Source organism: Hydra vulgaris, chromosome 04, assembly GCF_038396675.1.
Source record: "Hydra vulgaris chromosome 04, alternate assembly HydraT2T_AEP".
Classification (NCBI taxonomy): domain Eukaryota; kingdom Metazoa; phylum Cnidaria; class Hydrozoa; order Anthoathecata; family Hydridae; genus Hydra; species Hydra vulgaris.
Genome location: NC_088923.1, coordinates 29698115 through 29721904, shown reverse-complemented (window position 1 = coordinate 29721904; position 23790 = coordinate 29698115). Strand labels below are relative to the sequence as shown.

At 26.3% G+C, this 23790-nt stretch overlaps 1 protein-coding gene and 1 long non-coding RNA gene across 2 annotated transcripts in view; both read left to right on the top strand.

Annotated features, from left to right (window-relative positions):
- Window positions 1-23790, top strand: part of LOC100202596 (lysine-specific histone demethylase 2) — a 68476-nt gene that overhangs the window by 42861 nt on the left and 1825 nt on the right. The window contains exons 15-18 of the mRNA XM_065796014.1: window positions 2226-2300; window positions 4531-4647; window positions 12944-13069; window positions 13175-13294. Of these exons, the coding sequence (XP_065652086.1) occupies window positions 2226-2300; window positions 4531-4647; window positions 12944-13069; window positions 13175-13294 (438 nt within the window). The remainder of the gene's footprint in view (window positions 1-2225; window positions 2301-4530; window positions 4648-12943; window positions 13070-13174; window positions 13295-23790) is intronic.
- On the top strand, window positions 7190-7724 carry LOC136079739 (uncharacterized). Its single transcript, XR_010638169.1, has 3 exons — window positions 7190-7244; window positions 7411-7498; window positions 7587-7724. It is a non-coding gene; the product is annotated as an uncharacterized LOC136079739 (long non-coding RNA).

The following is a 23790-nucleotide window of genomic DNA, read 5'->3' as shown; positions in this document are numbered from 1 at the left end:
CATACATAAAGATCCTATATATTAATGTATGGCATAGTATATATATGGTTGTTGAAAGTGAAATAAGAGATTTATAAAGATAAAGAATGGAATCAGGAGAAAAAAGTAACTTTGTAATGGATTGTCGATATGGTCTTCATGAGAGTTCAATAGAAGTTGATAATCCAACAAGACCCAAAGGAAATTGTCTTTTATCAATATAAAAATACCATCAATTTTGGAATAAGTTAGCAGTAAACAGCTAAATTTTGTTAGGGTTAAAATTCACCAACCACTGAAAATCCCAAACTGTCACAGAATTTAAGATCAGGTTCAAGATCAGCTTGCTGTACTGTTTCCATCTAGTGCACAATTGAACCTTTTTGTTTCCATCTAGTTTACAATTGAACCTTTTTGTTTCCATCTAGTGCACAATTGAACCTTTTTGTTATAAAAACCTTTTTTTTGTCATAACAGTCATAGAGTCAGCAGTTGAATGAAAAGATTTAAATCTTGCCCTAGAGTAATTTGTAAGATGTGATATAGTTTAAATAATTTAGATAAAGTTTTGATAATCCAAGTAAGTAGACTGATTGTGGAATAGATAGAGTCAAAGTCTCATTAGTTTTTAAAATGTTAAATCGTTAAAAAAAAAAATGTTGTTTTTTTAAAAAGGAATCATAAGATTCAAATTATTCATTCAAGTTGTTTTTTAAAAAAAAAAAAACTTTAACAACTAATTTGAATTTTATGATCTTTTATATTTTTTTAATTTATAATTTGTTTAATTATAGTTTCCTAATTGTTTTACTGGTTACTATAAAAACCAGATAAAGCAAGTAGGAATTTACAGCCTTGTCACAGAACACCCCTGAAGAGTATTTAACCAATAGGTTCATGCATCTTCTATACTAATGTCACAAAGATGGCCAGAGCTGGCATTAAGTCAGCTCTGGCCATCTTTTCTTTCATCATCTCTTATACTTTACCTTAGATACTTCATCTTGGATCTTTTAATTATAAAGCAAGCGCTATAGAAACTACATTATAGCTGTTCAAATTAATGGCAGAAATGTTGTCCAGACCATAAGAGGAGTTTATGTGAGAAATAACTTTAGCAACAAAAACATTTAGATTTCTAACAAATTATTTCTTTGGGATGACAGAGAGAGTTAGGTACTAGATTTAAGAGATGAATTAGAGAAATTGTTCTTTGCAAATAGTTTTATCCATAAGATATGTAATAAGATTAGGCCCATATATATTGAGCAAAAAATTGTTAGACTTGCATTTGTTAATATCATACTATGGTCTAGTCCACCTAATGGAGAACAAAGAAAAACTGAGTAAAAGCTAGGGTCAGAAACTAAGAAAGAAAAATGTTTTGACATTCAGAATGATAAATATAAAAGTCACAAACAATATTAGCAGTTGGATAAAGAGTATAAGTTCGGTCAAATTGATCATAAACAACATCAAAAACAATAAAAAGCAACGAGAAAGGTGGTTGAATGGACATAAAATAACAATTAAAGGATACAAACCTGATTTTATGACATATTGAATAATAATATATCGAGCCTAAGCTTAATTTAAAAAATTACTTCAAAGTTCAAGAATTTTGCCTTGCTTCTGATAATCAAAGTTAACTTTAATGGCTCCTTTATACAGTTGACACTTGATATTTCGAATTCTAAGGGGACCGGAAATAATGTTTGAGGTACACAAAAGTTTTAAATATTGAGTAGTTAAGATATCGAGAGTTAACTGTATTATGCCTTGACGATACACACCAAAAGTATTAACAGGGACATCTTCCATGTGCAACATTGAACTGTTATACTTTTATACTTAATAGCTATTGATGGAATCAGTCTCATTGATAGCTGCAACAGGATTCAGGAAATCTTATTACCACCCAGCCTATGAACCATTAAACTGAGTTTTAAAACTGTACCATAATTAGGAGATAACAGAAAGAATTGTCACTACTAGTTAGGCACAAATATTCCCATAAGTAAGTATAATATAACACAGTTACATTAATTGCTGCCTAGGTTAATGACGTCTATGGTAGATAATTAGATCTATGTTTTTATTAAGAAATGTTTCACAGTAAAAAAAATTTTTTTACTAAGTGAAACATTGATTTATTTGTTTATGTTTTTTTTGTTGTTGTTTTTGTTATAACTTATTGTATTTATTGTTATTAATAAGATTAGAAGAACTAATATTAACATATTTAGGTTGTTTCAATTGATACATCGTCTAAAAAAGTTTCTATTGAAACCAAGTCTGGAATGAAATTTACTGCAGATAAAGTAAGTAAGTTATTAAAGGCAAATATTTCGACTTAAATATTATGTTAATATTTCGACTTGAATATTATGTTAATATTTTGACTTAAATATTATGTTAATATTTCGACTTAAATATTATGTTAATATTTCGACTTAAATATTATGTTAATATTTTGACTTAAATATTATGTTAATATTTCGACTTAAATATTATGTTAATATTTCGACTTAAATATTATGTTAATATTTCGACTTAAATATTATGTTAATATTATTACTCTTTTACAATTTTTTTTTTTTTTTTTTTAAAGATCTATTGTTAACCAATTTATCTAGACTAATTTAATTTACTAATTTCGAGTTTTTTTATAATTAACATTAAATTACTTTTCTCTTTAAATTTTAAAAGATTTTTTCAAAAAAATTGTAGTTTAAACCATTACGATTTTCTTCAGTTTTTGAAAATTAAAGTTATATGTCAGGGTTATTGTTTCAAAATTAGGGTTATACGTCAAAGTTAGGGCTATATGTCAAGGTTATTGTTCACAGTGTTTGCATTTCCATAATGAAAGTTTTAATTTTCTCCATTTTTTTACTGGTTGAATGATTTAATCTTGCGATTTAGATTAGTTAAAAAATCTCCAAAGTTTTTAGTTTGTCTAAAATTTTAGATAAGTATTTTTAAAATTTCAAATTAGTAAAAAAATGATTTCCTAAATTTTTAAGTTTATTGTCTAAAATTGGTGTTTAGTTAAAAGTTCGGCTGGTGAGGTAACAATATTTGGAAATCAAAATTTTATTATAAATTTTAAAAGTAAAAGAAGAAAAAGCTTAGCTTGAGACAGTGCAGTTTGAGACAGTGATCGGAATTTTTAAGAAGACTCAAAACAACTTAACAAAAAAAATCTATAAAATTACATGTAACACTTTAAAAAGAGGTAAGCTATAACTTGAAACATTTTACATAATTTTAAAGAAATTCTTTTTTGACCTGTTGTTAATTTGAGGCCCCACCTTTTATTCTTTTCTTTTTTTTCAATATTAATTATTAAAATAGTGTAGATATATAAATAAATTATCTAACACAGAAAACCAAAAGTTAAAATAAACTTCATGCTGCAATCAGTTTTACCTCATTTTAATAGATGTAATTAAGTTTTTCATTTAAATTAGTTTTTTTCTGCAGTTTAGTTGAATTTCAACAGTTTAATTAATTTATTTAATTGTTTTTTAATCATTTTATTGAAGGATATATATCCTTCATATATCTATGTGTGCATATATATACATGTGTATATGTGTGTGTGTATATATATATATATATATATATATATGTATATATATATATATCGAATATCTTATAGCCTGCTGCTACAAGGAAGTGCCACTACATCGACTGAGGGTTTGGTTGGGGCAGGCAGTCTATCAATCAATTAAAAAATAAGTTTTTCCGGTCTTTAAAACAATTTTAACCTGACAATGGTAAAATTAATAATGACCAAGCAAGAGTGTGTGTGTGTGTGTGTGTGTATATATATATATATATATATATATATATATATATATATATATATATATATATATATATATATATATATATATATAGAGAGAGAGAGAGAGAGAGAGTTTGATTCCCACCACGACCCTGGTAGTACCGCGCTTAACTTGTTTTTCCGCGCAGCTGCATTATTTGCCAAGGTTTGTGTTTCGAAGTTATAGAGTAGAGTGAGGGTTATAACCACAAGTAGCCTCCTCATCTGTAGTTAGCCTTCTCGGCCTTGAGGAGGTGAATTACAAATATGTGTGTGTATATATATATATATATATATATATATATATATATATATATATATATATATATATATATATGTACACATATTATACACACATATATACACATTTTTTTTAAAACAATCATGTTGTTCCTTTTTTTTTTAAAAAAAACATTGTATATAGAGAGAGAGATATAGATATCTTTATAGCATACAGTTTTTTCAGAAAAAGAAGAAAAAAAGAAAGAATCATAAAAGAAAAATTGCTGCACCATCCTAAACCTTATTCAATGTAGCAGCACTTCTTTGTGACAACAGTCTTTAAGATGGTCGATGTATGTACCAAAGCCCCCAGCAGTTACCTATTTCATTGTGATATCAGACATGTTATCTAAACACGCATTACTATATAATATATATATATATATATATATATATTTGTGTGTGTGTGTGTATATATATATATAATTTTTTTATAGGTGATATGTGCAGTTCCATTAACAATTTATCAATCAAGAGCAATAACATTCAAACCAAAACTTCCAGAAGAAAAGCAAGCTGCTATTGATCGGCTTGGAGCTGGTTTAATTGAAAAGGTCAGAAATTAATTAAACAGACTGCAGAACTTTTTTTAACAAAAAACATTATATTGAGGCCTGTAAGAGCTTTAAATGTTGGTGTTAAAAAGACCTTTAAGTTTGTGTTATATTTATAAATTTTAAAATGTTATGATTTTACTAAGATATTTGTTGTATTTGGTTTCATTATTGGTTTTTGTGGCATTTCTTAACCAAAATTAATACTTTTTAATATACTTAGCTACATAATTGTAGTTATATTATGTATATGTTTTTTTGATGATAGTATATATATATATTATTATATGATATTATTATATATATATATATTTTTTTAATGGTATTATTACCCCTCTACTACTTCTACCCCTTTATTTCATTTCATTTATTTCAGTCTTTTTTTTATTTAATGTTTTACTATGATAGTAAATTGTTAATTAAAAATAGTAAAATGTTAATTAAAAATAGTATAAAATTGTAGCCCTGAAAGTCAAAAGAAATTAATTAAATTTGAATTTAAAGTAAATACATTAACATTTAATATTTTAGTAAAAACATTAGTGTAAACTATTTAGTTTACATGATGTAATAAAAAGCGCTGGTTTGAAAAATATATAAATCGTACAAAGATATAAATCATACAAAGAGATATGTTCATACAAAATATTTTGCAAAAGCTTTCTTTAATCAGATTTTTTTTTATTCAAAACGATTTTTAAGTTTTAATAACTTCTTTAAACAACATTAAGGGGAATAAATATTCAAAAAGTTATATAAGTTTTATAGTTAATTAATAAAAAAAACATTTATAAATGTATATAATATATCTTTAATAGTAGCTATTTATAATATTTATAATAAAAGTGTTTTTTAAATTAAAAAAATAATTTTACATTTATACTAAATATCCGTCTCTGCCCATGAGATGACATTACAAATGAAGAAAATAAAACTTCCATCAAAAACATAAGAAAAAAGACTTTTTAACGCGTGTCTAAGATTAATTATAAAACAATAAAAACAATAAAACATTTCTTAAATTTAGATAATAGTTTTATGAATAGCATTCTTTTTTTTCTTTTTTTTTAATCAAAGTAATTTTTTAACCACTAAAATTATGACTAGAAAGTCTTTTTTATTGTTGTTTTTTTTATTTTATTGTTATATACTGTTTATATATATATATATATAAATATATAAATATATATATATATATATATATATATATATATATATATATATAAAATATATATATATATATATATATATATATATATATATATATATATATATAAACATATTATATATATACATAATATATATATACATAATATATATATGTATTTTTGCTTTTGTTTTATTTTTTATTTTTGTTTTGTTTATGGGTTACCCTGAGAACCCCTTGTCCTAATTTATTTATAGATAACTGCACAGAGTGTACATACATTTATATTTTATAGATAACTGAACGGAGTGTACAACACTTACATTTAAGCAACTATATATTCTATTACTGAAATTATCTTGAAATAAATTGCAATAAAAACATTTTTGTTTTTGGGGATTTACACTAATTGGTATTTTTTTATGACTTCAACCTAATTAATGAGGACTACTTGCTTTGAACACTTATGCATTGTCCAAATCAACATGGGGCTTGAAAACATGAGAAGGATATGGATATGATATTTTAATCATGCAGCCACTTTTGAATCATCTTCACTTAAATGCATCCTTTCAAAACTTGTCTTTCAGTATTTCTTTGAAAACGAAAAATTTAAACAAAATATAATGCCATTTTTTGGTGTGAATGTCAAAAATAATGAACTTCCTTCATTGAAGGGTATTAATTAAAAATGTAGAGGCCCCAATACAAGATAAGCTAATGAGCCTCTGTTATATTAACTGGGCATCAAAAAATAAACAGCAGTCCTAGGTAATCGGGTTTTACCTACTATCAATTTTTATTTTAGGTAAATGTTCTTTTTTAAATTTACACATTTTTTAAAATTTATACCTAATCACACATGTCGGATGTATTAGCTGCACCAGTCTAGCCTACAGTTCTGCCATTTTGGCAACTCTCTAAAATTTACCCATATTACCAATTTGTTGGGGTGTAAAATTTTTCTAGGATTTTCATTAAAAAAACTTTTTTTTTTCAAAAATTCTCCTTTTTAAATATTTTTTAATGATAAAATCTGCTGTTAAGCTAAATATGAAAATTTAGTTTAATTACTAAGCAAAAAAATTGTATCAATATCTTGAACAAACAAAAAAATTGTATCAACATCTTGAACAAACAAAAAAATTGTATCAATATCTTGAATAAACAAAAAAATTGTATCAATATCAAAACAAATTGTATCAATATGGATCACTGTCCTTTTTAAATATTTTTTAATGATAAAATCTGCTGTTAAGCTAAATATGAAAATTTAGTTTAATTACTAAGCAAAAAAATTGTATCAATATCTTGAACAAACAAAAAAATTGTATCAACATCTTGAACAAACAAAAAAATTGTATCAATATCTTGAATAAACAAAAAAATTGTATCAATATCAAAACAAATTGTATCAATATGGATCACTGTTCTGAACTATGTAGAATAGGTAGTATCTATAATTTTACTTGAGAGTTTTATTTATTGATTCTTGAAAGTTATGCACAGTTTGAGAGGATTAAAATTTTTATTAAGTTATAAATACATTTTTAAAAAAAATATTATTTATAATGTTTTTATAAATAAATAATATTTTTTATATGTTTTGTACCTAGCCTTAAAGCAAAATTATTCAGTCAACTACCAATTACTGGAAAGGTTTTACTCCATAATCTATGTTTTATAAGATTTGGAATGCAACTGGTAAAAAATTGCATCTATAGTTAATGAAAATGATTGTTAATTTGAAAGGCAAAAATAAATTGTTATAAATTTCTGTTTAATATTGCAGCATTGGATGCAGAAAATTTGGTGTGAAATACCAACACTGTTTAATGGCTGATTCATTAGATTTGCTAACAGAAAAAGAACTGAAATCATTTTAGCTGTAGCTGAAGCATAATTCTGAAATTTGCAGAACATACTGGCCCTCAACAAATTCAAGATCAATAAAAATGTCAACAAAAACTGTTTGCAGATCCTTTTTATACTTTTTTTGTAGATCACAAATCTGTTGAAATTAAAATCTTAGCTGCTTGTCCATGATTTATAACTAACTTTTAATTTAGTCATTAGTTCAAAATATATTTTTTCATCTGGCATATGGTAATAGAGAAAACTGTAAGTTCTAAAGTTTTTATTATTTATTAATTACTTCAGCTATCTGCAATACTATTGAAAGTTATCATAAATCTACAATACCCAATAAAACCACACTTTTGCATACTATAAATCCAAATGGAGCAATTGCTAAGTGAATTAGAATCAAAAGAAGTAAAAAATTGTTTTTATTGATATTTTCATAATTAATGTTAAAAAAAATGGGGTTCAAACAAATAAAATTAAAATAAATAGAAAATAAAAGTGTTATAAATGTCTTGAACTAAATTCCACAACAGCTTTCATCAATCGCTCCCCATACATACCATCACTGATGTGTTAGTGATTATATTAATTTGATATTGTGAACAATACTTTAAAAATTCCCTATGGATTGAGTCTCCAGCTTGTTCAGATACAAGTCTTAGTCTATAATATGATTTCAGTTCACAAAGACATTGTTCAATGTGTTTGAGAATTACGCGCATTTTGAGAGTTTCAGATAAATCTGTTGCCTGAAACAAAGCTTGCAGGTAATGAGATAAATTGTGCGAAACCTTTCCAGTTCCAAAACAACATTTGACAACATTGCCCATTGCTTTTAGCAATGAAACTAAAGGTAACAATAATAACGGGCTAACTTTACCAAAGACATCAGCTTCAGGAAATTTATCTACATATTGAAGTAGCTTACTACATGCATTGCCTTCAAAGACCTCACCCTAAATAAAATATACGAATTATCTCATTTTGATTTTAATTAGTAAAAACTGTCTCTAAATTTTTTATCAAATTTTTGAAATCAATTTTAACTTTAAGGGCCATAGCATGGATTTTTCTCTGCCTAAAAGTAGCAAAATTCCACTCCGTTCAGAGTGACTGTAATTTAACATAGCAATATGGACAAGAATTTGTTGAAGTGGCTGTCTGCAGACCATTAACAACCAAAATTAATTTAAAATCAGCTACAAAAACAAAAGGAATCCTATCTAACTTGATTAGATTAAACAGCAGTTTCATGTTTTCATAAAATTCTTTGATTTGAGGTACTATACAAAGAATTATCAATATGTGAACACCTGTTAACTTTCCTTTTTTGCTAGCTGTACCCCCTTCAGAATACAAGGATCTTTTTTTTTAGGAAAGCTCAGTTCCTCCAATTTTTTTAACTTTTCAGTTTCATCCTCAGTTAATTCACAATTTAGCTCTGGGTGATAACTTTCTGGTAAAATTGTTGCACTAATTTTTAGAAAACCCTGACCTCCGTCAGCCATTACCAAAATTAAACAAATTTACTTCTGAAAATTATATAATAAATTAAAAATTAAATTTTAATGTAAATATAAAATACAATGATACCTTAATGTATACTTTTTCATTAATCTCTCTAGCTATTATCACAGCATCCACAATATCTTGTGAATCTGCCCAACAAGTTGTTCTCTTTGCTTTTTCTTTAGATTCACCCTCTACATCAAACATATCTTGTGTAATCTGATATAAATTTTTCAAAGATTTAGATTTTTCTGATACCTGTTCTCTATAATAAGCAGGAACAGCCTTTTTACCTATATTGGATCTAATAAAATTAGTAAATTTCTCCATCACATTTGAAGATACTCCAGTATTTACCTGAAAGTTATTCAAGCATTCACTTGAAAAGTTGACTTTTTTGGCTATATCAGGTTTTAAAATGATTTGTGATATGTATCTTCCTTTTGAATGAAGCTCTAAGCAGATATTTTTTACTTGAATCTATTTGATTATCTGCCTTAGTTTTAAGTAATGAATTTATTAATTAGTCTTTTTCTAGTAAGGTTTTGTTTAAAAATTTTTTAATAATTTCTGCTGATTTAGTATGCTTGCAATAATGGGACAGTCCAATTCCAATTTCTGATTTGCAATACAAACAAATAATTATTGAATTTGAACCTTTATTAATTATAAATTTTGAATAAAAATATTACTTTTTTTGCTTATTATTATATGCATATATAAATGTAAAAGCTTATAATATTTACCTGAACAAGATTTTAAAGAAATCTTCCAAATTTTGGCAGCAGCCAGTAAGCCACTGTCTTCAGTAATGTTAGAAATCAATCTTCTTTTAAAGCCTTTTCCTTTAACAATGGGTTGATGACCAATGCTGTGATGCATATATAGCAATTTCATTGTCTATCTCCTCTAGTTCTAGTTTCTTTTATCAATAATATGTCTTCATAGTTTGGCATTTTAGGCAATTTTCTATTTTTAATATCTTTGTCTTGCTCATTTAGTGTTATTCTGCAGGTACCACATATACTAAAAAGATATTTGCTGTTTACTAGGTCAAAATCTGAATTTATATACATTTTAATTTGTTCAGCTATCTTTTCTGTGATTGCAAACTGCTGAGACTTTTTTTTTGAAATTTTTTTTTTTCCACATGGTGCACACACTTTTACTTTAGATTCATCATGATTTGCTGATTTGTTGGGCATATCAAAAGTATAATACTCAATACTTATTTTTAAAGATTTAATTCATGATTTTCCAAAAAATAAAGAAGTTGTTAAGGATAAAGACTTAATACTTATATGCATAAATAATATCATAGTTTTTACTTCTCGCATTTGTTGTCATTTCCGTTTATAACTTCCGTTTATAATTACTTTATAAAAGCTCAAAACTTTATTAGTTTAGTTTAATAGAGTTTTAGCTATTTAGTAACACAACTTTTTAAATTAAAAACCAGAAATATACACAAATGCTTTAAGTGATTTAAACCAGACAATGGCATTTTTAGGAAAAAATGGTCGATTTGAAAGTCATTTAAAAATCTTGGACAAGCAGCTATGATTTTAATTTCAACAGATTTGTACAAAAAGAGTACTTAAAGGATCTGGAAACAGTTTTCGTTGACATTTTTATCAATCTTGAATTTTTTGAGGGCCAGTGTGAGAATAGATGGTATTTAAAAATATTTGGATTCACAGTTTGCATGAAGTATCTTAAAAAGCACAGTAAGCAAATCAGGGAGAAAAGTTTGATAACAAGTTTCAGATGACATAAAGAAGCATCCAGTTCACTCCATTCACTAGGATTCAAAGTTGGTATCTGAGGTAGAAGGTAAAATAAAAGGAAATTTTAATGTCTCTTATATTCCAGATTCACATGGGAGAAATCAGGCAACAGCAACCATAGATGTTGTAAAGGCCTGGAAACTAGAAAATCTTGTGGCAATAATATTTAACACAACTCCATAAAAAGGTTGGATAAATGTTTCTGCAAAAATAATTGAAGAACACCTCAATAAAAAATAAGTTTATTGTGCCCGCCGACACCATTTATTAGGAAGAATTTTGCCTTTCGGGCAATATTGATATTCAAATTATAAATATGACAAGTGAATTTTTCGAAATATAAAAAAATATGTCCTTTTTGTCATAATTTTAGGGAAAAAAACATTTAAAAAGGGTGGCAGAGAGGTCAAGTATGAAAATTTTTTCAAAATTAAATTTGACTTGCTTTCAGTAGCAAAAAACTACATAAAAAACTGCGTGCAAATCTGAAAATAGTTATAAGTTAAAGTTCATATCATATATTTATATAGGTGGGATTTCATATTATATATGTGTGTGTGTGTGTGTGTGTGTGTGTATGTGTATATATATTTTCTTTAGCTTAGCTCTTAAAGTCTACAAAAAACACACCTTTTATCTCAATTATTAGGTCTTTTTTTTACTTTTTAATAATAGTGCCATCATTTTAATACTATATTTCTTATTTTAATACTATATTTCTCATTTTAATAATATATATATATATATATATATATATATATATATATATATATATATATATATATATATATATATATATATATATATATATATATATATATATATATATATAGAGGCTAGGCCAGGAAGTCGTGCAATTTCACATCATAATATAACCACGCAAATACTCTGTGATTTTGAAAGCTTGACCACAGTTGTTAATATATTTTGAAAGTTTGTATACATTTTAAAAACGCGCTAAAAAAAAATAATAACTATAAGCTTAACTATACTTAACTAAGCTTAACTTAACTATAGGCTTAAATATATATAGCTTAAAAAAACTTATTGTAGAAGCAAATAAATCTTCATAAAAAAATTAAAAAATGTAATACTAAATTATAAAAATACAACTAAAACTTAAAATTTTAACTAAAATAACTAATAAACTATAACAGTAAGATTATCTAAATTACATTTGGAATAAATAACTTTGAACCGTTTACTAATGTTTTTATAATTTCATATTATGCAAATAGCTTTTTAAATAAAGTAACATCTAACGATTGTTTAACAAAAGCGCACATATAAAAATAAAATAAAAGATTCTTAGCAATGCTTTGCAGGAACGTAAACAAAAGAAAAAATAATTAAATTGTTTATTTAAAAAGTTGATATAAATTTTTTTATTTATTTAAAGACATAATAAAAAATACATACTTATATAAATATAAAAAAATATATTATTACTTAATATATTTTTGTAAAATATCATTAGCAGTCATTTGGTACTTTATTTAAATGCATTTCAATAATATAAAAACATAAGTAAAGATCAAAGTTATTTAATTCAAATGGCTTTCAAAAAGTACAAAATTTTACAAAATACAAAACAATTTTAAACATATTAATGTCTATAATTTTCTGAGCTTCTTTGAGTTAATTATTACTTTTCAGTTTGTTTAATCTTTTTTTTTCACCCCAATAGTTCCATCTAAAGTTGTATAAATTAACATCACTATCCTAAACATGATACCAATTTTAAAAGTTTTAGAAACCTATACTTCCAATATATACATGCAAAAGAAAGTCTTCTCTAGATTTAAAACTTAAAATAAAAAAAAATGCCTTTTTGGCAAAGCCTATATATATATATATATATATATATATATATATATATATATATATATATATATATATATATATATATATATATATATATATATATATATATATATATATATATATATATATATATATATACACACACACACATACGTATATATAGATTGCTCTCAAGTTTACAAAGCCATTTTGGCGTAACAAAATTGGCGAAGCTGATTATTTTGGTCACATTCCTAGTTCTCCAAAAGATCGTGGGCTATTTTCAGTCTTCTATGATGTTTCTAAAGGGGTAATGTTTTGTTTAATGATTCTGATGGGATCATTTTTTAGGAACTTATGTTTATTAATAAATTAGATAATAAATTATTTGTTTTAAAATTATTTTTTATCTTAGAGTAATTATATTTTAATGACTGTGATTGCTGGTGAATCCATTAGAATAAAAGCTCAGCTTTCTGATAAGGAGCTAATTCAAAAGTGCATGGTTGTGCTCACAAATATTTTTAAAGATGAGGTAATAAAAACTTTTGTTTACTTTTTAAATTTTTTTTTAAACAAGGTTCAGTAAATTTATTTGATTTTTAAAGAATGTTGAAATTTTTAACAACAAATAAGCTAATAGAAAAATCAAAATTTTAAGATAAAAATAATTAATAATAAAAAATAATACTTTTAAAATAACTATATTAATAGGAGTTTCTAAAAATAAAATTTTCCTAAAAAATAAACATGACAGGTATTTTTGAATTTTAAGGAAAATTTAACATTCATTAATATAGTTATAATTACAATTCACCAAAAGTTTACAACTAAGGAAACAAATTCTTGAAGCATTTAAGTTCAGAATTGGCATGAAAAAACCTGCCCAATAAGACTTGCCTAAAAAACCTCTAAAAATCTGGGTAACCTGGTTTTTTTGAAAGATATTTTTATAGTTTTATGAGCTATTATAACCAATGTTTCTGAAAACATTGTATTGTAGCTAAATGTAATATAAAAAAGAATATATAAAAGGAAAATTTTAATTCAAACACAATATTATTTTTAATATATTTTTCACAATAATATTTTCGGAAATCAAACAAATTAAAAGATTCATTCAATAAGATTTTTAAGAGTACGCTTTTAATTAGAATAATTCTTAACCTTTTTTTTTTTACAAAACCAACTATCTATTTTTGATTCTAACTATATATTTGCGCCTGTTTTTTTCCTTTTTTTTTCTATTTTATCCATAACTTTTTAAACAAAGAAGATATTCTTTCTATTTGTTCTGAGCTAGCAGAGCATTTTCGAAGTTTAGAAATATATTTGAAAAATCCTGATTTCTTGTTTCTCTTTTTAAAGATTGACCACCAATCTCTGCACAATACTGTTGATTTAGTTTGATCGCTCAAAATCTTTGTGGGAAGTGCATCACAATCTTTTAGTTTAAGCAAAATCAACCTAGGTAAAAAATCAAATGATTGTAAAGCCATTCTTCTGCTTCATCTTCATTTTCAATTGTCAGATTTTTACCTGTGAAAAAAAAATTAAGTTCCAATTAGCATATAGCTGAAAAAATCTATTTTTTGATTTTTAATCTAAAACTTATTGTACCCAAAAAGGTGAGGATTAGTCGTGTATGCGAGGCAGGTGTCATAGCATCATTAGATCACTTCTTGGTAGTTGTGTGGTAATAGTTCAGGGTTGTTTAGAAGTGAGAACCACAACTCAACACATTCTGATAGATAACAGCATCATCACTTTGCATCTAGAAAAAGTTTTATTTGTTATTTAATCACCATAATAATTTTATTTTAATTATTTTTCCTATATGCTATAAAGTTCTATAGTCTTATTTAAAGTCTTTTAGTTCCTAGTCTTATTTATTAAGTCTTATTTTGTTATAAAAATTTAATTTAAAAAAATTAAATACTTGATAACTGTGTTTTTTATTAGTATTTAACTAAAAATTAAATATCTAAAACAACAATAAGTATTTTAAAAAGTCATCACCATAACAACACCAAATATTTTAGGTTTGAAGACTGTCATCTTCTTTAAATCTGGGTTTTTAATAATTTTTCTGATTTTAATTGGTATATCATGATGATCGCTTTTATAATTGCTATTTAAATTACATGAATTGTGTAATTGTTTGTTTTTTTTGTATATTTTTATAAAGTCAATTTGAGTGTTCCAGTGGGTATCATTTGGTAGCTGAGACATATACTCTCCTTTTTCACTTAAAATTTACTTAAAAGAAAAACTTGTTACTTTTAAACTTTGATATACTTTGAAGTTCCACAAATGCAAAATGTTTACACGTGGTTGATGTGTATTGTGAAAATACTTATGCACTTCTACCATGTGTTTAATGACATCTGGGTGTGTTACTTCCTTTTCTAAAAGATTTAATTAATGTGCAGAACACCCATATTTGGATATGTTTCTTTGATTTGATCTCTCATTTTTTTTATCTTATATTCATTGTCTGTTACCACAACAAATACTTCTTTGTTTTATGTTTCCTTATGATATTTAGTGACATTCCTAAGAAGTTTGGTACAATATTTTGCTGTTTTTTTTTATTTGATGCAGTATCAGTTATGCATAAAGGTTTAGACTTCAGTCCTTCATATGAAATGTGAGCAATAAATTGATGATTAGTAACACTTATTCATCCATCATATATAAACTCTTGATTTTCACAAGTTTTAAAAGATACATTTGCACTTGAGAAAAATTTGCTATTTATATAACAATATTTTCTTTCTGTTCTATATTAGTTGATATTGTGTATGATGACCGTTGCTTCTTACAAGGTGTTGTCAAACTTATAGAACTAACAGATGCCAAAGAACTTGTTCCAACTTGAGATGATTATCCTGTTATCAGAGTAGATGTTTTCCGATTAAATGATTATTTAAAATTATTGCAATTTTTATTCAAATATTTTGACAGATTGAGATTGTCACCTGTTAAAACAGTTTATGAAACTCAAATTTTGGCAATGTTTTAAATGGAGTTTTACTCACTCAATTTTATTGTTATGCAAAAATGCATTACAAAAAACCTTTTTACTTTTTTCAACTTTAGATACTTTCTCCCATTCTCCAGCTTGCTTTTCCCACTTTGTATTGGCATTTTTTTTTAAATCTCATTTTTAAAGCTAAAATAAATCAATGCATATAGGTTTAACATAAAATTTCTTTTTTATTTGTCAATTACAGTTTCAAATTATTTTCAAAAATCGTTATGAAAATAATTTGAAAAATTCTTGTTACAAATAGAAGCTTACTTGATTCTACTGAATTTTTCTTTAAAATCCCACATAGTTGTGGTAAACAGGACAATAGCTATAATTCATATAAGCATTATTGTACCATGAAAAGTCTAATTGTTGTAAATTCTAATGAAGCTTATTATTTTGTTTCAGACTTTTATGAGGGAAGCATTGTTGATCTCGTGATTTTTCAACAATGTGGGATTTTGTCTTTTATTAATTCTGGTAACAGTTTATTAATTGATAAAGGCTTCACAATACAAGATCTACTGCTACCAAAATAAGCGACAATATACATTCCTGCGTTTTATGGAAAACAAAAATCTATCACTAAAGAAGAGGCAACTCAGTAATTCTTTGAGTATTTTCCTCAAAAAGAAAAATTTATGCGGATCAATATAATTATATAAAATGATATTAATTATGATTATAACAAAATGAAATGCTACATTTTAATGAACAGTTAAAAAAATTTAGACTTATCAATGATCTTTCAACGAAATGAAAATCTTTTACTAAAGAAGAGTTAATTGCAACAAAACATAATGTTAAATGTTTTAATGAACAGTTAAAAAATTTAGACTTATCAATGACCTTTCAACGAAATGAAAATCTTTTACTAAAGAAGAGTTAATTGCAACAAAACATAATGTTAAATGTTTTAATGAACAGTTAAAAAAATTTAGACTTAATGGTTTCTGGACAAAGAGAAAATCTCTCACTAAAAAAGAGTTAATTGTAAGAAAACATAATGCCAAACAGTTTAATGAACGGTTAAAAAAGTTTAGACTTATCAAAAGGTCTTAGTGATTAAAATCTTAACATTTTCATAGCCTCATATATTTTAAAAATACATTATTGTTTTCAGGAACATTTTTTTCCAACTGAACAACCTCGCTCAAATTTTCATCTATCGCCAATATAAGGTTATACCACAGTATAAGTCTAAAAAATTCAGTTTAAAAATACTTCATATGACTATAATAGGTTATTATTTAAATAACTTATTATAATATTATATTTAAATAATAATATTTAAATAACTACTTCTTAGATAAGATTTTTATTATTTAGATATATGTTTATGTTAATTCTACCTAATTTGATTTATTTTATTACACCATGAGTTTATTCAAATGATAAGTTAGTTCGAATATCAATCCTACAATTCTAAATAGTAAAATTTTATTACTCGTCTAAACGTTCTACCCTATTAATCATAGTTTCAATATATATGGTTTCATGTTGTTTTTTTATCTATTGATAACACAGGCCAACAAAAAAAAAATTTTCTGGTGCTGAGCAAACGTTTTTCCTATAGCATTTCTCATTTTGATTTCAAATATGTCACTCATTTTTCACCATCACATTAAGTTGTAAAGATATTTGGGTTCAAATCTTAAGCATTTGGGATAAAATCTTTAATATTGCCACACAAAAAATTATTCAAATGTATGTCAACCTGGGTCTCAAAAGAGTTTTCATAGAGGTTGTAAAAACAATATCCGTTCGTAATAATAAATTTTTTAAATATTATTGCTGAGAAACATTTTGTTAAAATAGTTTTAAAAGTCTTCAGCATTTTAAAAGGTATTTATGTTTTCTAAAATCTCTATGAAAATATCCTTATTTTGAGACCTAGGCTGATATATTAGGGATAGGCTGATATATAGACAATATTAGGGATTTTACCCTAAATGCTAAAGATTTGAACCCAAATATCTTTATAACTTGATGTGATGGTGAAAAATGAGTTGCATATTTAAAATCAAAATAAGAAATGCTTTAGGAAAAATGTATTGATTGCTCAGCACCAGAAAAAAAGTTTTTTTGTTGACTAAATGGAATTTAGTCAACAACAAAAACTTTTAGTTTAGTTTACTAAATGGAATTTAGTAATTGTCCATAACGATTTAATAATAGGTTATAATAATCTAAATAACTTCATTTTTTGGCATATAATATAGTTTACAATAATGAAATGATTGTTTGTTTTTGTTAATTAATCTCCCAACTAAAATCTCTTAAATAACACCTGATGACTAAAAATGAGACAAAATTTAAATCAATTTATGTATGCTATTCATAATCATGCAATTGAAATAAATTAGTATATTTATAAGGAATTCGATACTCTATTAAAATTATATTATAGTTTTAAAATATTAATTAAAATGGCTCCGTATAAAACAAGTTTGCAAGAAGTCCTAAGAAAACGCATTTGCCAATTTAGAAATTCGCATCTGGAAAAGCCAAAAATCATCACAGTAAAACACTTTTTTGATGAAGGAGCATCGAAAGCGACCATATATAGAGCTCTAGAATGTGTAGACAATAATTTAGGCTATCAACGAAAAAAAGGAAGCGGTCCGAAGGCGAAAAAATGGACAAAAAGCACATAGACCAATTGAAAAAAGGCATTTGATCATCATCATGGTGTTTCACAACGTCAAGTAGCTCGAAGGTTCGATTGTGACCAATCGTATATATCTAAAATTCTTAAAAACAAGACGAATATTAGATATTACAAGAAGAAAAAGATTCCACATTGAAGCAAAAGCCAACTAGCTCAAATCAAACCTTTGTGTCAGCATATATATCGCAATTTTAGGAATTTTGATTTTGCATTGGATGACGAATCATATTTCACATATGCGAATACAACATTAGCTGGCAACAATGGCTTCTATTCTAGCGATGTGTCATCTACAATTAGCGACGTCAAATTCAAAAGAAAGAAGAAGTGCAAGAAAAGGGTGCTAGTCTCTTTGATTATATCGCCCAAAGGGACTTCAAAACCAATGTTTTTTGAAAGTGGCTAGGCAATCAACAAACAAGCATACATCAGATGTCTCCGCAAGTGGTTAATACCCTTCATTGATGAACATTATAAAAATGAAGAGTACTTGTTCTGGCCAGATTTAGCTAGCTCGCACTATGCAAATGAAGTGGTTTCTTTTCTCAATGCCAATAACATCAAATACTTGCCAAAGGTAAAAAATCCACCCAATGTACCAGAAGCTCGACCAATTAAGAACTTTTGGGGTCAGTTGAAACGCTTAGTCTACAAGAATAATTGGCAAGCAACAAGCATTCCTCAACTCAAACAGCGTATCGTGAATTGTCTTAACAAAATGGATCCGGAAGTGGCAAAACGTTATGCCTCAATGACTTCAGTTCGTCTAGGTCGAATTGCTTTTAATGATATTATTGAAAACCAATAAAAATATTTTTTTCAATATCATATAACTGTTTATAAATTTATTTTAACTTAAATTTGATAGCTATGTAACTATTGCTATAATAACAATTTTAAAGTTGTCTCATTTTTTAGTCATCAGGTGTTAATTTTCTCATGATTTAAAAGTACACTCTAACTATTTTTTAGAAAAATACTGTTTATAAGTTTTATACCTTTTTATAACTTATTAGTTATAATCATAACTCTAGCTTCTATTTATATAATATTTTTCTCTGCTGTGTTATAATACTAATTTATATATCTTATTAAATTTGTTATTTTATTCTTTCTTAAACTGAAATATTTTTATTATTCTCTTCATCACTTTTATTCAGTGGCTGCGTTAGGCGTTGGCGGCTACCGACGGCTTCATGCTTGAAGAAGCCTTGCAAAAAAAGATAATCTTAATTATAATTGGTGGCATTTTTACATATCTTTGTTTGCTTTGCTGGATGAAAATATGTTTATTTGTCGGTTTTATCATTGGTATTATATTACTTCAGCTTTAAATAAATATCATTTTCTAAGTATCAATTTTATTCTAACTGTTTCTGATAACATAAAAGCATTTTTAAATATTGTTTATTATTGTTTACCGGCTCCGAGGCGTAACCTATTATTAACTATATAATTAACAAGGAATGTTAATATTCGATTTTAGACCGGTAAAAAATTTGATTGTCTCATTCTATTCCATTTTTATTCGATTACAGCATGTGACATGCATCAAATTATTAGTAAAACAATTAAAAAATCTGAGAAATGAAAATGAATTCGAATTTAAGTCAAATTAAATTTAAATTAAATTTAAGTTTTTTTTTATTATAACTTAACTAGCTTAGTTTATTAACTTATAATTTAAATATTTAAATATAGTGCAATTATTTAAGCATTTAGTGAAGCAATTGCTTAGAACTACAATCTGTTATAAAAACAATAACAAAGTGAATATTACAAACTGTTATAAGTAAAATTTAACTCTTTATTTAATTAATTACATGTTAATTTAAAAAGTTAATTTAAAATGTTCTGCTTTTTTTATGACTTGACCTAAAGTTAATACCATAAAAAAATAATTAAAATCAAAACTTAAAATTCATGCAAGTACCTAACTATAAGTTTTTTTCATTAGTCCAAACATAAGTCCAAAATCATGTCTGGAAAACCAACAAGAGAGAGACAGAGATACGGGAAGAACATGGGAATTTGGTGCATTGAAAAGAAAAAGAAAGACTGAAACAGAGAAGTCAAACCAAGCTATGAGTTCCAGTATGATAAAATTTCTTAAGAAACCCCTTAAAAACTGTCACCGCTCCAGAGTCCTATGACGAATCTCTCGGCTGAGCCTCTTTGGTTTCTGAAACAGAACCAATTTCAGAGTCGAATGTATCAGCTGTGATCCAAGAGATTGAATGCAATAACATTTTGGCAAGTGATAAAATTTGTGACTCAGTAAATTAAGAGCAAGCAATTCGTTTGAGTGATTCATTTATAAACATAGATGCTAGAAAATGGACATTTCCAATAACCGACTCTTGGCGTTATGACTTAATTCAAAACAATCCCCATCAAAATATAGAGAAATCTGATGAAAGTTACCACAAAGACACAAATAACAGACGTTTTTCAAATTTCATTTTAGACGAAAACTGATTCACGGCAAAACTCAATACCGCAGATGATTAGTTTACTCCTTGTCAAAAGATAAAGTTTATTGCTTTCTTTGTAAATTTTTTTCAAATATTGCATATACATGAAAAAAAAAATAGATGAGGAAAACAAGGGATTGATTAGAAAGTCTCAAAAATATTGGTATAATTTGTTTGAAAGATTGATTGATTGATTGATATAATAAACTTTTTAGCCTCACAGTTTGACATTTAGAAGTCATCAAGAATCACTTAACCTGGACAATAGTAGTGGTTACTTTAGAGACTTATTTAAGTTGTTATCCAAATCTGACGCTAGAGAAGCATTTGCAACGAATTAATGAAAAGTAAATTGCTCAAAATTATCTGAGCCACAACATTCAAAATGAATTAATTACATCCCAGTAAGCACAAGATGTTTTTAAAATGTATAAAAAAATTATTAAAACAGATTTTAACGTTTTTTAAACGTTTTAAAAACGATCTGTGCTTACTGGGATTGATGTCTGAAGTATTTATTGATGAAATTATACACAGAGTTAAACGAGCAAAATACTATGCTTTTTTGCACCAGAGATGCAAGTCGTATGGAACAAATGTCAATAATATTAAGATTTTGAAATTCCTCAATTGGAGCGATAGAGGAACATTTTGTTGATTTTATTGCCGTTACAGAAACTACAGGAGAGTATTTAGCAAACTCCATATTACAAGAACTAGAGAGAAATGGTCTGGATATACAAAATTGTTGAATATAATGAATAATCTATATACATATATATATATATATATATATATATATATATATATATATATATATATATATATATATATATATTTATATATCGCCGTTTAAATAAATAATTACATGGCCGGGGCAAAAAGAAGACAAAAGTAGTCTTATCACTAAGCCCCGTAGTTTACAGCGTATTTTTACATTATAAGCAGTTGTTTTATAAGAACTTAGAAGACTCTAACCCTGACGGATAATGATGCCAATATGGTAGGCATTAATAAAGGTTTCAGAATAAGAATACTCAACATTATTCCAAGAGCATTCTTCACACCGTGCAGATATCATAGCTGGAATTTACTTTAAATAGATGCACCTAATTCTTCTACAACAGCTAAAACATTTTTCAGCTTTATTAACAAGAACTATGCACTCTTTTCGAAGTCAAGCAAGCGTTGGGAACTTACAAAAGCTAAATTGAAACTAACACTAAATCCTTTTTCAGAGACACGGTGGGAGAGTAGAATAGGAGCAGTAAAAACTATACTGTTGCAGTTTGATAATGTTATCGAATGTGTGAATGACTGGAAAAATAAAACGGATGATTCAATTGACGAAATTAATCTGTTTTATTTTTCAATCAAAATCAAATGTTAACTTTCAAATTTATTGATGCTATACACGTGTGAGATTTTATTACATGTAAATAATATAAGTAAACTATCGCAATCGATTCCAGTAAACTTAAAAGTCGCTGTTAATACTTTACACTCATTTTGTACTTGGATTCAAGAATTCCGTGATACTGAATTTGAGAAAAGCGTTGCAGATACTCGATTGTTTTTGGAAAAAAGCGCTTACGAAATTGAGTCACAATTTAAAGAAAAAAGAATAGCATGAAAAAAACGAATGTTTGGTTATGAACACATGAATCTATACAATCTGCTGAAACACAGTACAAAGTAAGTTTTCTCAACACAATGATAGACGCAGTCATAGTCGACACTGAATGTCGATTCAAAGCGCTTGGTATTTGAATGTTGATTAAAAGCACATGAATATTTTGACCGTTTTAGTTTTATTTACGATATCAATTATTTGAAACTTTTGCCAAGAGAGGACCTGCTAAAGCACTGTAATAATTTAGGTACAATACTTCGGGAAGATGAAAACAGCAACATAGATGAACTTTCGAACTTTATAAAGAACTGCAAATTTTAAAATCCACTTTACTAGAAAATATAAATGACGCAAAGCAACTCATACAGTACATTTTAGAAAATAATTTTGAAGAAATATATCCAAATCTTTACATAACAATCAGAATCATGCTCACAATTACAGTAAATACAGCTTCTGCTGAGAGAAGTTTCTCCAAGTTAAAACTGATTAAGACCTACTTAAGAAGCATGATTAGCCAAGAAAGACTATATGCTTTATCCATTTTGTCCATTGAAGTTGAAATAGCAGCGGGTGTTAGTTATGACACAATTTTAAAAAGATTCAGCGAGGCTAAAAGCCGAAGAGTTTGTCTTTTTTAATTTGTGTTTGCTCGTGTAATTATTTTTATTTATTCATATCATAATTAGCAATAAAACTTATATGCACCTCCTAAATTTTTCATTCTAAATTTTTAAACTTATAATGAAACCTAATATTAAGAACAAATAAGTGTGAATACCTATATCAAAATTAAGTGTAAAATAAATGTTTAAAATAATTAACAATGACAGCTCTGACTTGTGTTTATAAATTTCAGTAAAATATAGCTCTGACTTGTGTTTATAAATTTCAGTAAAATATAGTGCTCAATACAAAATTCAAGCCCGGAGATTCGGCCAAATCAAGGTTTGTTTTTATTTGGGTTTTTTTTTTAAATAAAGGGGCCTCGCAAAGCTAATTTCGCCGACGTTCATGATTTGCCTAGCGCCGCCGCTGCTCTTATTGTTATTATTTCTATATTTTTATCTTGATAGATATTGTTGTTCTTACTGTTGTTATTATTGTTATAATTATTTTTATTGTTATATTACAGTATTTTTATTGTTATATTAGTAATTTATATAGTAGGGGAGAGTGGTGTACCTTGGAGGTGAGTGTACCTTGGAGGCACGTCGAT